The 16,486-nt window shown below is 42.6% G+C and overlaps 2 protein-coding genes across 2 annotated transcripts; both read right to left on the bottom strand.

The window, feature by feature from the left end:
- Positions 1-1,221: 1,221 nt before the first annotated feature.
- On the bottom strand, positions 1,222-3,359 carry slc25a5 (solute carrier family 25 member 5). Its single transcript, XM_047584808.1, has 4 exons — positions 3,173-3,359; positions 1,945-2,431; positions 1,715-1,855; positions 1,222-1,633 (listed from the first exon to the last, which is right to left on the bottom strand). The coding sequence occupies exons 1-4, from the start codon at positions 3,281-3,283 to the stop codon at positions 1,476-1,478; spliced, it is 897 nt and encodes a 298-aa protein (XP_047440764.1). The 5' UTR covers positions 3,284-3,359; the 3' UTR covers positions 1,222-1,475.
- Positions 3,360-4,216: 857 nt separating this feature from the next.
- On the bottom strand, positions 4,217-9,863 carry slc25a43 (solute carrier family 25 member 43). Its single transcript, XM_047586008.1, has 5 exons — positions 9,413-9,863; positions 7,141-7,382; positions 6,843-7,015; positions 5,287-5,421; positions 4,217-4,845 (listed from the first exon to the last, which is right to left on the bottom strand). Exons 1-5 carry the CDS (start codon positions 9,682-9,684, stop codon positions 4,633-4,635), a joined length of 1,035 nt encoding a protein of 344 aa, XP_047441964.1. The 5' UTR covers positions 9,685-9,863; the 3' UTR covers positions 4,217-4,632.
- Positions 9,864-16,486: the final 6,623 nt, after the last annotated feature.

The raw sequence follows: 16,486 nt of genomic DNA, 5'->3' as shown, positions 1-16,486 counted from the left end.
CATGGCGTAATCTCATGGTGCCGCTATAACAAAGCTACGCTGTCCATTCAGGATCTGTCCGGGTCAATTGTCCAGAGCGTAGCCATTGTGTCTCATCAGCATTAATTAGATTAATTGTGAGTGTCAGTTTGGAAGTAGGTCTGATGTCAGAATTAAACTTTTGCTGAACTTTTAGAGCAGCGTAATGGTTCACAAACCCCAATATAACTTTTCATATTCATTCAAATTATGCAGTCACATTTTCAATAAGAGTAATTATAGTGGCAGTGACTTCATACTCATTTCTGAGATGCTAAAAGCCCAGAGTTGACAGACTGTGCTGCCATTATCTGCCACTTCAGATGATAAAGCGAGGCATTTTTTTTTTTTTTGTTTTGTTGCGGTGTCTAGGGTTGTTTTGATGCAATTAAAACATTTATGGAAACCTTCCAACATTCCAGCAGACAGAACTATACTACCGTTACTACTGAAGATTGGCCTGTACACACTCTGGTTTGAGAGCAAGACGCACACAGTGTCTTGTCCTGAGCTCCAGCCAGCTATGATCACATGCTTCTTGCCATGATCATGTTTCAGGAGGAATTCAATTTATGACACGACTTAAAATACACATCAGCGCCAGCTGCACGTCAGACTGTGAATCCAATGACATCGTCCTTTCTTTTTTTTTTTTTTTTTGCAAAGACTAGCCTTAAAGTCGTTTGTTTTTACACACCATGATCTAAAGATCGCTCTGTGGTGATAGTAAATAACTCCTGCGTCATAATTGTTAATGGTCAAACAGATCAAGGTCAAAGTCCTCGGTCACGCCAGTTGGAGTCAGAGGAGCCTCGACAGGAGACAAAACTATATTTAGAGAGTTGGAATAATCCACCTTACTACAGGTAATCCTGATTGTTTGTCTACAGCGGGTCAGTTGTGCAAATGTCCAGCTGAAATATATGTAGAATACGCCTGTAAATCTCCCGACTTCCTGCATATCACTTTTCTGCAAGCGCGTCTTGGTTGAAACTTTGTCAGCAGGTCAACTCTGTCAGCTGATTTTGGCTCATTACCAACTACAACCTGCAGTTCTTAGCTTACATTTCACACAGGAGGCTGCCAAGCGGCTTCCTGAAGCGACACGGACGAGGACGCACGCCACCAGGACACTTAAGTCAGAGTCTGTTTGTAATGGCACCCTTCATGCATGGCATTACATTTCAAAACCAGGGAGGAAACTCACTCAGTAGGTTGCCTTTATTTCTCTTTTTCTGGCAAAATTCCTGTGTTCAGGGAATGACATTCTGGTGAGGGGCAAAACAAAACAAAAAACATGGGCCAAGAGAAGAGTACAGAACAGACTCCTCCGGTACAACTAGTAGAAAATACTAGTTGGTCCCTATAAATATAGCTCCGCATTTAAGTCCTTCCAAATGTACAAGATATGTTACAGTTAAACTTCACAACATGAGCAGTGGGCATACAAAAACAGCTTAGATGACTTTCTTAAGCTCGTCGTACAAGACGAGCACGAAGGCGCCACCCATGCCTCTGAGCACGTTAGACCAGGCTCCCTTGAAGAAGGCCTTGCCGCCCTCATCGCGCGCAATCTTCCTCCAGCAGTCAATAGTGCCGGAGTACATGATGTCGGCTGAGGACACAGAAATATAAAGGCGTCACGCACACTTTCAAGCAACAATAAGGAAAACGGTCGAAGCGTCGCATTTGTTACCTCCTTTGCGTCCAGACTGCATCATCATACGACGACGGACGGTGTCGAAGGGGTAGGACACGAGACCGGCGACGGCCGTCACAGACTGAGCGATCATCCAGCTCACAAAAATGTGCGTGTTCTTGGGGTCTGGGAGCATGCCTGCGGGAGGAACATCAAACGAGAAGGTGTCAAAGGAGAGGAGCCCACTGAGGCGTCAGGCTTTGTAGTGTGCGATAACGAAAACTCACCCTTTGCTGTGTCATAGACACCAAAGTAAGCGGCTCTGTAAATGATGATGCCCTGCACTGAGACACTGAAGCCCTGGTACAGACCCTTGATGCCATCAGACTTGCTGATCTTCACCAAGCAGTCTCCCAGGCCTTTGAACTCACGCTCCGCTCCAGCTTTGCCGACGTCGGCGGCGAGACGTGTTCTGGCGAAGTCGAGGGGGTACACGAAACACAGTGACGTGGCTCCGGCGGCGCCGCCGGACGCCAGGTTACCTGCAAAGTATCTCCAGAACTGTTTGCGCTTGTCCACGCCGTCGAGGAAAATCTTCTTGTACTTGTCCTTGAAAGCAAAGTTGAGGGCCTGGGTGGGGAAGTATCTGATTACGTTGGCCAGATTGCCTCTCCAGAAAGAGAGGAAGCCCTGCTCTTTGGGGATACGGACGACGCAGTCCATGATGCCCTTGTACTGCTTGTCAGCGGAGATCTGTTTGCTGGCATGTTGTACCTGTAATCAAAGCAGAGACACTGCAATGCATTAGAAACTTTGACACAAAGTAGCAAGTTTGCATTTTACTTTTATTACCTATTAACTAGAATCTGAAGCCATTTCAACGTATCTGTCCTTAGAAGGACATTTGTACCCATGTGCCAGTAAACAACTTTCATTAAACAATTCGCAACCCCTCCTCCTCCTCCACTTTCTCCTCCTCCTGCTGCTGCTGCTGCTGCCGCTAATGCTACTGAGACCAGGCCCAAATGCAGCAGTGGAAAGCAATGGCGCAACACTTGCTCTGACCTTGGCTGTTTGGTGTGAAGCCAAACTTATGACCTGTCACGGAAGACGAGTGCTTCTGAGCACCGTGGGCGCAGTAAAAGGCGGCGTAAGCCTGTTACAAGACTCAGCATTTCAGCTCGGAGAGACTGCAGTTTTCTGGCCAGTGTATTACATAACAGGCCCGATACTCATCGATTATGCTCATTCCTATGTGTGCTTGCGGCAATCTCCGATTTACTATTTTTAGCCCACTTTCTACTCCTGATAGCGCCGCATCTCATCGCATTATGATGTTGCTTTTAGTTAAATGAGCACGCCGCCTCTTTGAAATGAGAAAAGTAGAGGGGGTTTAAAAAAAAAAAAAAAAAAAGATGTTGCAGGTGAACGGCACCACTTTGGTGCATGCAGCGTCTAACTTAGGTGCTGTAACTCAAGTGTCATCAGGTGCATTAAAAAAAAAGTAAGACTCACCTGGAGAAGAAGCTTGACTCTCTCAATGGGGGCTACAGCTGTTTTGGAGATGGCAGCGGCAATACCACCGGCCAAGAAGTCCTTGGCGAAGGAAATAGCTTGTTCACTCATCTTCAGGTGTTATCAGGCGCCTACTCGCTCGGTGGGGTTTGCCTGCGGAGCTGAAATGGCCGAACCCAATCTGGAAGTGAGGGGATTTAAGGAGACTGAACGCGAGAAAATACGTGAACTTCGACTCTCGCTTTCCATTGGTCATCTCTGGGGACGAGCGGGCGGGGCCAGCAGATGCCCTTTGATTCAGATTTGATACTCTGCCCTGTCATTCAGGTATATATAAACGCGAGATCGAAAGTTTAGCTATTACTTAAAAAGTTTTAGATAGTTTGATTGAATCAAGCAGAGCTCATCTTTAAGTCGGTAAACTGATTTTTTATTATTATTTTAAATTACGCTGAAGGTCGTGTCAGATGTCAGTCTTTAGCAGCTGAAGCCTGAAGGCTATGGTGGATAAAGGTCACCCCATCTGTCCGTGTCCTTTCGCTGTCACTCAGATTCCCCACGGTGAGAAGGACATGATTCAATCAGCTGACTAATTCCACGCAAAGCCTGTCTCAGCACTACGACTGAGCATTATTAATTAAATAATGAGTGGAAGTACAAAAATAAGTAAAAAGCCTCAAAATATACTTCATTTCTTCTTGGTAGCTAGTCAAATTCCCCACAGGGACCAATAACCTCCATGTACTGTAATGATTGTATTTTGTAAAAAAAAAAAAAAAAAAAACATTAATTCTTAAGTAAAAGGCACATTATTTGCCCATGAGATGTAATACATGTATGAGATAGTAAAACTCATATAAAGCAGAGGTACTTTTGTAAATATACTTACATTCCGAGAAACAAGTTACACTATAACCATTAAATTTTACTGCAGGGCACTCACCGTATAAGGAAAGCTTACGTCAGCAAAGTGCCTGAAGGTTAGAAAACTTTGACGCACATTGTTGAGATTAAAATAAATAATCAAAATGGACACAAAATAAATATTGTAAGTAAAAAGACACATTTTAATGTTAAAAACACATTTCTTCCATTGTTAGCACTGTACATAATTGTCCATAACCTACCTACAAAGCACAGAAACTTTCATTATCATTATCCATTAAAAATATTATGAATACTATGAAACAAGTTGCCTGTCATACAACAATTCATACAGTCATAATGTCCCAAATTTAACTTAAAAGAGAATTTGCTGCTTCATGTGAACTAACTTTGAAAGCACTATTTATTGTTAATGCAGGGATAAAAGCCCCAAAATAAATATTTAACTCTCCACACTGATAAAGGCACATTCAAAAACTGTCAGATGAACTTCTGGAAGAGGTAGACCATATATGAATGAAAATCATTGGCTTTTAATTGTTTTTTGTTCGCTGGTAAGTGGGGACCAGACATCTTCACCAGCGATTTCCCATGGACGACTCCCCCGACTCAAAGTTCCTGTTTTTCAAGTAGCGCTTCACCTCCTCCAGCTCGTACGGCCCGAGGCTCTGGTCGACCCCCGGTGCGAGCTGGTAGCTCAGAGGTGAGACGATGTACCCGTTGCGGTAAAGGCACACCTGCTTACACATCTCAAAGCAGGTGAAAAGGAGGCCAAAGTAGGGAACGATCTGTGAAGGAATGGCAACAGGATGGGAGATAGAGGTGAGTGTATTTTAATTTAATGATCACTATGATGTGTTTAAATGCCTCGACCTTATATGCACAATAATAAAAGTGCATGTGCACATAACAGCTTGGGATTTCATTCAAATGTGTAAAACAATGTACAGCTCTGATGATATTTGCAGCTGAAATAGGAGAGTGGGGCGAGATGTTCCACCTTGCTCATGATATTCCTGCTACGTATCAAACACCGAACATGACTTTCCATGCACTGCCCCCTTACTCGTCCTCCCCTTTTACGTAAGCCACAGGCTACAATTCTTTCCCTGCGACTCGTGTTCCAAATCACGTGCAGTTATTTCAGTCCCTGCTTGCTCGTAACACAAGATCAAGCAGACTAGCGCTCAGGCCATGGCAATGCTCACCGATATATAAGCCAACTGTACCTTTATTGTGCTGGCTGTGAGGCCGTTCCACAGCGAGAGGACGCCCTTGTTTCGAACAACCTGTACGAAGCAGTCAGCCATTCCAGTGAAATGGACGTCGACGCCACCGAGATGAGGAAGACGGACACTCTGTGCCTGAGAAAGAATGACAGTGGATCAGCAAAGTGATGCAATGAATCTAGTGAAGTAATAACCTGGGAAGGAAGATTAAAGCATCGCAGGAATTTCCTGTTTCCTGCATGTGAATCAGTTATTATTTATCAGCAGAGGCGATAAATAATAAATGACCCTCCTGCCTCTTATTTACTGCAATCAGAGGGCGCGTGATTAAATCTAAGATTATTGTCACTGTGTGTGTGTGCGCAGATCTTTTTTGTGTGTTTTCTTGTGGTAGTGGAACATCTTTACGATCATGATAATGACTATTCAAATTTGAGGGGGATTATTGACAGAAGCGGATGGAAATGTGGTAGTAAATCTTGATAAAATTACAATGAGGGTTTCTAACACGCGCACAAAGTCACACATCACGTCCTGTGCTCTCGTTAACCACAGACTGGACTGGACTGACTGTCACATGACAGAGGAAATGTATCTTAAGTTACTTCAAGGTCCTCAAAGAAAACACGCCAACTTTAGAGTACATTGGAGTACTTAAGACTATTCAAACAGCGTCATTTGTAGAGAAAACATTGAAAGTTTAAAATATACTTAGCTTAAATCAATATCCTAAGCTTCTGCAAACACCCTCAGCTGTTTCCTCATCATCTATTCTCTGCCATGCATTTAATGTTTAACTCTTTATTACAGAGTCTGAAAGCTATATGACGTAAACCATTATTCTTCACAGTAAGGTAACGTAGGTGAGATGAACTCTACACACACAGGTCTCCGTGTGCCTGCTGTCTGTGTGACAGTAGCTGACTATCTTTAGAGGACTTATCTATAGCTTCTGCAGACCTGGGGCACTTTCACATTCCCAGCTGCTGTTCAATCTTGTGGTGTCTAATTATAGGCCGATAGAACCGGATGTAGTATTCTGTCCTCTGCAGCGCCATTGTTCCTCCTGCGCCCCCACAAACATGCTAAAAACATGTTAAACTTCATTTAAAAGCAGCTGAGTGAACCCTAACATGTTTTTTTGAAAGTTAATCCTGGCGTAACATCGATGAAAGAAGACTACTTTGTAACTGTTGATTGTAAAACCTTGTTGCTAATGTTATCCTGATGCTCTTCTTTTACTTTCCACGTTTCAACTCAAGGGGGAAGTCTGAATCTAGATACATCACTACTGCCCTCTTGTGGATTAACGGTGGTACTGCCGTCACTACAAAAACCCTCACTGTGAATTTGCACAATTATCAGTAGTCGATACATTTGAAGGAAAACAGTTGATTTAATTAAAGTATGCACCACATTACATCATCCCTTCTTCGTCAGTTAGATACATTTAACTTGTTTGAGTTATGTTGTTGACTAAGTTATTTTGACAGGCCTGTTTCAGTTCTCCTTGAAACCACAGTTGACATGAAGAGAAAGTTTTCTGGTAAACTTACTTGCATTTTCCGTTTTACAGTTTCAAATGGGTATGAGAGGGTCTGCGCCACTCCTACTGCAACGCAGCCATTAATGAAGTTCTGCAGAGGAGTGAAGCGAGAAGGAGGCTCCTGCCAGAGCTTGTCCACGTTCATGTAAACTGCGTAGCATCCCAAAGAAAAGGGAAATGCACCTGTGCATAAATAAAATGTACCATAAGTTACAGTGCTGTTAATGAAATATGTACAGCACAAAAAGTAAGGATTGGGCTGACAATAAATATCTTGGTAGCTATATTACAAAACCATGCATACACACCCAAAACAGTAAGGGAAAATCCCCTGTAAAGAGCAAGCAGGCCCTCATTCCTGTAGATCTTTGACAGAGTGTGAACTACACCGACATATGTGGGCTGTCTACAGTTCTGGGCGATCAGCCTGGTCTCCGCCATCTCCAGAGGGTACGTGGCCAGAGCAGCAGCCACACCTGCTAGTCCACCAGCGAATATAGCCCTCCACTGAGAGATGAAGCCCAGCTCATCCATGTGAAGGTGGACGATCCTGCACAAACAGGAAGGAAATGACACGATTAATGACACATTATTGTTGGCAGTCTGATGGTTTAAAGTCTAGACATTAAATTTAACTTACATTGCATATATTAACGACCATATATACCTCTAAATAAATCATTCTGATTTCAGATTCCCAAATTTGAGGATTTGCTCCCTTTCTCTGGTTGATATTAGGGAACCTGTGGACGAGTAACTATTAAAGCGGATTTGGGACCACGTGGTTTAAATCCTCTTTGAGTGTGTGCAAGTGGATGGCAGAGATTTCCCCACTGAGGGACAACATGAATACAATTTGTTTTATTAATCTAAAGTAAACATTTTTGAGCCCTGGAGAGTTAAAAAGGGATAAAAAAATGCACTGGGCTCTTTGTAATTATGATAGGTACTTTAATTAATTTAGTTTTATAGAGTAAAAACCAGTTTAGTTGCAGCCAGAGTTGACATGTACTAAAGCATTGTTTAATGAGTATCTCGTGCATCCTGTCAGAGTCTTCCAAGTAATGTTTTTCTTTAAACATTCAAATACTTGTAACTGTATTCAGCACACTTGGACACAGGTCGGTATTGTTTAAGTGGCTAATTGCGATCTCCCTTTAGACTACAGTAAGTATTCAATGCTTTCCAAGGCCATTAATAGAAAGCTCGCTGCAGCTTGCATGAATATCTAGGGTCACGTGTGTGGCAGAGACAGAGAGGAGTGGGCTTTATTTTCCTGGAACACTGTGTACAGAACGGGAGGGCGGTTTATCAGGAAGTGGTGTTTACGTAGAAACACGTGCGAGGAAATCTAATGACAGGTAGTTTCTCTGAAATGTGCATACAGTAGATACAGGATTTATGGCTTCGTGCTCACATGTTTAGTTTGTTCAATGTCCATGCTGTCGGAGCTGTAGCATGTTTTGTCCTGTAGTAACCCAACAGATGTAGATGTGGGTCTGTGCCCAGAGTTCAGCCTCACAGGCAGTACTAGTCCAAAGAAGGTTATCTCCACCGAAAGACTAACAAACCAAAACCACCATCATAACAGAGATCAAGAGCAAATAATTTAATGATAAGTTATATAATCGGGGTTGTATTATTTTGATAATTTGTCCTAAAAAACGGGAAATAAAGTTGTTTCACTAAGTACAAGTTGTCATACTCAGACCACAACACTCAAAGATTTCAAAGATTCTTCCATTTGCACGTCTCTTACTACTGATATTACTTATGTTGATTTTGCTGTGATGTTATGCTGAAGTATTTTTCTTTGCCTTTCTTTTCTATTCTCTTCTATGATGGGATGAAATGGGCTGTACAGCAGTCCTCATCTATAAAAAGAAATACATTAACAGTTTACTCAGTCTTTTCAGATTTGCTTTAATATCTAATCGTGACATTTTCTTTAAGGAAAGTGCCCCGAAATTCAGCTTCTAAACTGTGAAGATATTTTTTGTTTTATGGATGAATATGTGAATACATTTTAAATAAATTTGCCTTTTGTTTAGTTAAAACTTTGTGTTATTGTACAATACGATAATACTTTTAAATTATCCCGCTGTTTCACATTCATGATTTGTTTCCAAAATTGGTGTGTGCACCCCGGGGACACCTTAGCTCAGGCTATCTACCTGGAAGACAAAACTGCGGGCCCAAACTGCCCCGCCCACTTTGAAAATCGACTGAGTAAATGCAGCCTTCTGATTGGCCGAAAAATACAACGCACGGTAAAACAAAACAGGAAGTAGGCCTACGTCTTCAGCCACAGAAAATAAATGTAAACGAAGTTAATGCTATTTTTATGTTTCACATGATGTCAGACAATAAACACCTAACGTGAATGCCGCTTTGTCTTCTAGTGAAGTTTACATGTGTTGTCCACTATTTTTAGCCGTTCGCTACACTAAGTTGCCAAGTCAGCTGACCAAAGTGGCTAACAAGCTAATTTGAAATCACGAAAACAAACACAAAAACACACATTACATTACATTATGACCTTGCTCCAGAAACAGTACAATCAAATTCATATTTACTTACTGTTTGTATGTTGTGAGGTGAACTGCAGAGTAAGGGAACAACCGGAGACAAGAGGCGAGGTTTCCTTTCCAAAATCCTCGAAATCCCTCATGTTGATAGATGACAAGGAAACTCTGCCAGAAACCCTGCTTGCAGTGAAAGGTGCCCACCTGGCTTTTAATTTTCACCACCTCCAGAGGAGACGTGACAGTTTTGCTGAAAACACCGGAGAAACCGACGCACAAAAAGCTTTGAGACCTCGTCAGTCTGTCGTCCTTTTTAACCGAGGCCATCGCCGCCTGGTCTTACTTTGAACTGTCCAGCTCCTGTGGCCAATTCAGTTTTCTCTGAAGCAAAAAAGAAGGTTTGTTTACACAGGTTAGACATCTAAATATAAACAGCGATGAGGTGTCCGCGTCCTGGCCAGGGTGTTATGTGACAAACTCACGTCACTTTGAGCAGTGATGTAGGTCAGTACTAAACACTAGAGGGCGTCCTTTGACCTGTTTTTAAACCGAGAGTCATTCAAATCGACTGCAGATCTGGTAACTCTACAAAATAAAAGCTTAATTATTCGTGCATTCAGTGTATAGGTTAAATTAAGGATTGGAGGGATTAATCCAAAGCGAATGTACACAACTGTGTGTACTATTAGATTACTGTGTATGAGTGTATGTGCACATTATAATGAGCCGCAGCTTCTTCTTTTAAGTAAACAGCACTTGTTAACCAAATAAAGCGCTGTCAAAAGTACATCATTGACCTTTAAGGGCAGAGAAGTATGATGTTGCACAGAATGTGAACATGAAAGTATAATAAGGTCAAACTGTATTGAAATAGTAGTACTTGGTAGTAGTATAAACATGTGACAGCTTTTTGTCTGATACAGTTTTCATCTACAGTCTAAAGCTCAATTTAATTTGCATTCATTTGCATTTTTTTATACTGACAATTTTTTTTTGTAAACAAATTTGACCCCATGCACATGTTACACACATGGAAGTGATACCAAACTTGATTTGATCATCACTGTCATTGCAGGTAGGTTTCACTGAGTTTCTTAGCAACACTGCACGGAGACTGTTCCATTTTGTAAAAAGTTAATTTCAGGGAAGTGTTGAAACATTTTCTTGAACGTACTCAGATACCTGATTTATGCATGGAGTTGACCGACTGAAAACACCACTTGAATTTCCCTTGGAGGTTTTAAATGCACATTTATCAGTGGAGGAAGTGAAAGTTGTGGGATCATATTTTTAATCTTGTCATGACTTATCTTCTTTTCATAAGCAGAAGTGAAATAGTTGTATTTAAAAACCCCCAGGTGACCTTTTGAGGGTTTTTTGGAACCATATAGTGGTGTGACTTTATCTGTGCTACAATACTGCAGCTTTTTGGTTAGATTTTACTGTGGCAACAGAGCGTGAAATAAAACTCTGAATATCCTGCTCAAATAGAGGCAGTATTTAGGTCGCAAAAAGCTTAACTAATAGTATGTTATTGAAGCCATTGAGACAAGTTACAATATGATTTAAACCTTTATACTTTTATTTAGTTATTTCATTTTCAATTTGACTTCAGAGAGACACTGTTTTTCCAACATGTTAAAATGAACCGACAAAATGAAGATGTGAAATATGGCCCCCTTTTTGTCCAGCTTTAAAAAATAAAATTTACAGTGTAAGTGTATTCATCCGCGGTGAATTTTATGTCGCTGTCCTGTTTCAGCCCCATGTTTGTTTTCTCCTCGTGTCAGCCAGCCAGGAGAGCCTCCCACCCCTGCCGGGCTGACAACCTCAGATCCATGCGAGGAGCCCACCTTCTGTCTGCGCCGGGGCCACTTGGCTCCTTCACAAAGACTCTCTGGAATAACAGAGCCGAGCAGAGGAAATGACAGCCTGATCACAAGAGGTTCCCCTCACTCCCCCTCTAGCTGTGTACTGGGGGTTGAAAAGGGTGTGTCCCCTGTGAGTGTGTATGGGAGATAGAGAGAGAGAGAGAGAGAGAGAGAGAGAGAGAGAGAGAGAGAGAGGGTTTCACTGCTGCAAACTAAAAAAAAAAAAATATTTTCATGTAGCTGGAATGATGGCTACGTGCATTCATCAGCTAGACTTCTGTTTAAAGTTTTTCGGGCCAGGATCACAGGCTGGTAATTGGAGCTTTATTTAATGTCTGGACTCCATCGAAGAACATCAAAGAAGGCAAAAGAGCCTTCTTTGTAAATGCTTCAAAATTCTTTGATCTCACTGTCATACGTCTTGTTACATACAAGATAATAGAGTGTCTTTCTTCAGAGATAAGTGGTGTGATGCTGACTGTCTCTTATCAATTAATGCTTCAGCAATCAAACAGGACAACACCAAGAATCTGCTGCCAGTCTGTCTCCTTCCTCTGCCCCTCAAATTGCCTCTGCCCACCAGTGTTTGTATAGAATACAGATAGAGCACTGCCCTCTTCCTGTATGTATGTCCCTCTCCTGAATGAGCACTTCCTCCTCGAAGAAGAGGAGTAGTGCGGGAGCTGCCTGCGTGCCTTTGTGTCTCTGGGACTGGCACCTTGCAGTAGGTGTAGGCTGGCTGAGGCATTGTCATTCTCTGGATGTCATGCAGAAGTCAGCCCTTGATCTCCCACTTTGAAGTGCAGGACCCACAGAGCCGAGTGTGCATGCGGTATGAGCTCATCACAGTCAACAGAGGGCGCCCACCACCAGAGAGCCCGCTCGGCGGCCACGGTGACTGTCCTTCCTCGCAGACTGGTGCCAGGCTCACAGACTGCTACAATAAAATTCTCACCTCATTATCTCAGACAGTCACATCACAGGCTTGTGTTGGCAGGGGAGGGGAAAGGGAAGAAAGGTTGGGGGGTGGGCAAGAGGAACAGGCTCGGGTAGCTGACACTAGAGTCTGTATGTATGTGAGTGTGTCTTTTCTTTAAGGCGGGGGTGCGCTGGTGAGAAAAATCAGGCATAAGTACAATTCACCGTTGGCTCCGTGTTCACACCTCCGCCAACAAGGCCCAGGACAAACTGCTCCCGGCTCACTTAACAGGAGTGGGAGACTTGTTATGCATAGGAGCCTAATTTTGAATTAATGGTTTCTGTGATGGCGCAAACTGCGAAAGGTTGTCATGTGTTTGTTAGGAATAGTAAATGCAATTTTGCACCTCATTACTGGAAGCAGCCTTTATTACAACAAACACTGTAAGGGCTGTTATGTCAGCTCTGCAGACCAGTAAATGTGCTCAAACAGTACAGTCCATAACATGTAAATTCAGCAATTCATGGTTATTTATAAAAGCACTCATACAAAAATAATGTGGTTTAAATTTGTGCAGTACTTTCTAGTTTCCTTGCTAAAAGCAATGCATTGTGCATTTGGTCAGGATGCGGATGACCAAGACTCCCATTGTGTGTGTGTGTGAGGATGCAGAGGACAACTTCTGGCAGCTGTTGTCCCCTTATCTTCACATGTACAGTCAATAAATCAATATCAAATCTAAGGAACAGGAAGCCAGATGGCCTTCCCACAACCTCTCCAGGCCTGGGCGCTCTCAAGGCCTCCTTGGCTACTGTACCACCGGTGCATGCTGCAGTCCTTTGAAGACATACACATTCAACAAGCGGCTCAATGAATGACTAAAGGGAACAAATAAGCTGTTACGACTCTGCTCAAATCAGTGTTTGTGTTTCCATTCACATCAAAGGCCCCCAGTCTGTTTGATATGCGGCCCCCACACCTTGTTCCGAGCCGTGTACAGGTAGAAGGGAGGAGCAGCCCATTGAGAAGAGAGAGGGTCATGTGGCTGCCCCTCTCAGCCCCGGCTCGAGGGTAGTTGACCCAGACGAGGGGTCTGGTGGTGTCTCTTGTTCCCCAGGGAGCCATTGCTTCTTACAACCATCACTAGACACATTATTTATTGGGTGACCTATTGATTATGTGCTTTTAAGGAATATTCAGAGGAATTTGCAGCAGAAATGGAGAAACGAGACACATTTTGCACTGTAGACTGAAATGATTATGATATTAGTCGAAGATGGTGACATTTGTGGGGTGGCTAGCTGCTGGCTAGCTGAAGTAAGGTCGGTGGGGTCAGATACTTAAATACATCCAGACTCATCTTGATTTCTGTGTAGGCCAGGGGTCAGGTTAAACAGTAGTTTGATTGAATGGCTGTTCACAGGCCAGTGTGAAATGCCAGCTCTATTCCAATGTGGGAGCGGGAAGGAGGGGGTTTCTCTGGCCTTTGTGTGGCCCGCGGTCTTAGAGCACGGACCCATTGTTAGAGGCTGACCAGCCAGCCCCTCAGACTCTCCTTTGCCCTGCTTTGTCTCGAGCAGCGTGACCATTTCCTTCACGCAGGTCAGGGCAGGGTCGTGACTTTGGACACCAGTCTTCCCTGTTTGTCTGTCTGCCCGGCCAGCATACTCATAAACGCACGTAGCCCTCAGACAGATGTGCGCTCGTCACATGTCAGTGTTAAAACGTCACCGGTTCTTTGAACTAACAACATGAATACACATAAATCAGGTGTAATCCTATCTACAGTAAAAATAAAAGAGACTGATGGGATTGTTTCTCATGCACTGACGCTCCAGTCTGTTCTGTGGAATACGTTTATGATCAATATAATTTGCATGGTGAGAAATATATCACTTTTGGCCTTTCACGAGTGCGTAAAGCAAACCACTATACACACAGAGCTGAGATAACCTCTTTACTGCCTTGGAGTTATGCAACTGTTTAAAAGAGCCGTGGACAGCTCCCTCCCTCTGTCCCGAGGCTGGACCTGCCTTATCACGGCCTGGTCATCACAGTGATAAGAAGAGGAAAGGACAAGGGGCCATAACAAACAGTGTGCACGATCCAGGTCAACAGTGTAAGGAGACTGGACTCAGAAGGGAGGGATGGTGAACAAGAATATTATCTGATAAGAATCACAGAAGTCTTTTGATCTCAGAGGGGCTGATTCTGAGCTACAGGGTGTCATGCTGAGTGGACGAGCAGAATGACACAGCAGGTACAAACAAGCAAGCCCTTGAAGATCATCTGTGGCTAAAGCATATTTACGCAGGAAGACGTCCGACTCACACACACTAACATCCAAACTTGTTAATGCTTTCACGCCATAGTAGCATTCTTATCATTTTCAGCTATGATTTTATTTTTTTTTTAAATAATGTCTGTTTTTCTGACACATTTAGCTAATAACGTTATGTGTTTTAATATGCAGCACATCTTAACCAACGCAAGCCACAATCAGGCAACAATTTAGAATCCACAAATGACACAAGGCCACTGAAGAGGAGCTTGAACGCAGCAGCGTAGTCTGCAGGCTTTTGTCTCATAAGTCACTGATTAAAAGCCGTCATGTGGAGGCCAGACAGGACCCGAGGCAGCAGTGCAAGCTACAGCCTGAACCAAATGCCTTGGCCCAGGGCAAAATGGAGGAGGGATTTTTTTTCTTCTTCTTCCGCGAAGTGTCCAGATGGGGGGTTAGCAAGCTGCTGCAGCGTTAAAGTGTCCTTGGTTTCCCCTTAGCAACAGTTAAAAACAAAAGAGCAGATCCACATATAAAAGCCTCCCTCCCCTCTGCAACACAGGGGCTGGTGAGGTGCTGTAGTAGAAAGTTAAAGGAAACATTTTGATGACAACACACTTTTACTTCATTTTCAAGATAGAATCTAAGACGAATTGAAGTGTGTCTAATATCTGGCTTATTCCTTTGAGAGTGAAAACGTTAAAAACTCAAACTAAATGAAACACATGTCACTGGCAAAATATGTTCATTCGCCACAGTAAAGTGTAATTGAGAAATTTATCTCAAACCCTCTCAAGAGCACCAAATGAGATGGAAATATACTATTTGCTCCAGTTTGAGACACGTTACTAAGATCTTTAATCTGTTTTATCGGAGTGTTTAAAAAGGAAACATGAGATTATTAAGACACACATTGTCAAATAACACAAAGGTTCTTTAGTACCGCAGAAACAATTTACAACAACACATTATTTTCTTTTATCGGTAGCAACGTGGTGGGGAATTATTCTTTATTTAGACAAACTGCAATTACATTCTCCCCCTGGCTTGAAAAATACGGATTATGATTCCTTTAAATTTGTCCTTAGTCAAGACAAGACAATGACAGCAAGGTGTCAGCAACCTGTTACATCCACGCTCCAATTAAAAGAATTAAGATGTAAGGAGCCTTCATTATCAGCTCTCTCTGAAGGACATCAAAGGCTGCGGTGGAGTGAGAGTGCAGCTGCCCTGACGGTGTGAGTTTCTCCTCTCTCACTCCTGAGGAACTTGTTTGTGTTGAGGATGTTTACTGATCCCAGGAAAGACAAACAGCCCGTTTCTTTTGTAGGTACCGCAGCTCAAACACAGACTTACGCTCTGTGTATGTGTGTGTGCATGTGAGAGCGAAACAGAGCTTCAGGATATATTGTGTTGTTGGGCCATTGTTTAACTTGTCCCTGTCTTTTCAACACACTACAAGTTTCCCGTCACCTAATTCAATGCTGCGGAGGAGACACGTGTTTTGTCATTTACACACACCAGATGTGTACAAAACGCATCAAATTAACTCAAATCCACTTTATGCCACTAACATATGTAATTATGGTAAAATAGCATCATCCATCAACAAACAAAACCATCTTTAAATTAGTTGTAACGTCTTAAAGAAAAGTTGTGATACCTCAGCTCAACGCATGGTGTCACTCTTTCTCATTTAAATCATCAGCAGCTAGAGAGAGCCCCTTTAGAGAGAGTTGTCTATTCTACACTTACTCAAACCATCATGTCCCTGTTTAAGTTTTTGGCACAATATGTCTAACTGTGACAGCCAGAAGTGTCAACAGTGTTACATGTGATTTATTTGGTGTACTTAAACATTTCAATTCTGCCTCTTTTTTTTTTTTTTGGCTCTATCGTTGTATTTTGGGGGTTAGATGTGAAATATCAGAATGGTGCAAGTATTGTGCTTAAATAATTCCAAATTAACATTGTAGGTGCATATTTTCTTTGAAATGTGTGTGCTACAGTATGTACATAAAAAAGACCTGCTTATGAATGTCCACTACCTTTTAATTT

Source organism: Mugil cephalus, chromosome 5, assembly GCF_022458985.1.
Source record: "Mugil cephalus isolate CIBA_MC_2020 chromosome 5, CIBA_Mcephalus_1.1, whole genome shotgun sequence".
NCBI classification, from domain to species: Eukaryota; Metazoa; Chordata; class Actinopteri; order Mugiliformes; family Mugilidae; genus Mugil; species Mugil cephalus.
Note: the sequence above shows the minus strand (reverse complement) of the source record. Positions and strands in the feature narration are given on the sequence as shown.

Excerpts from the sequence above, each read along its gene's own strand:
- slc25a5 (XM_047584808.1), bottom strand. The coding sequence starts at position 3,283 with ATGAGTGAACAAGCTATTTCCTTCGCCAAGGACTTCTTGGCCGGTGGT. Across the intron at positions 1,856-1,944 it reads TGTCTATGACACAGCAAAGG|GCATGCTCCCAGACCCCAAG; the intron begins GTGAGTTTTCGT and ends TTCCTCCCGCAG. Across the intron at positions 1,634-1,714 it reads GCAGTCTGGACGCAAAGGAG|CCGACATCATGTACTCCGGC; the intron begins GTAACAAATGCG and ends CTGTGTCCTCAG.
- slc25a43 (XM_047586008.1), bottom strand. The coding sequence starts at position 9,684 with ATGGCCTCGGTTAAAAAGGACGACAGACTGACGAGGTCTCAAAGCTTT. Across the intron at positions 7,016-7,140 it reads ATTTTCCCTTACTGTTTTGG|GTGCATTTCCCTTTTCTTTG; the intron begins GTGTGTATGCAT and ends ATTTATGCACAG. Across the intron at positions 5,422-6,842 it reads CTGTAAAACGGAAAATGCAA|GCACAGAGTGTCCGTCTTCC; the intron begins GTAAGTTTACCA and ends ATTCTTTCTCAG.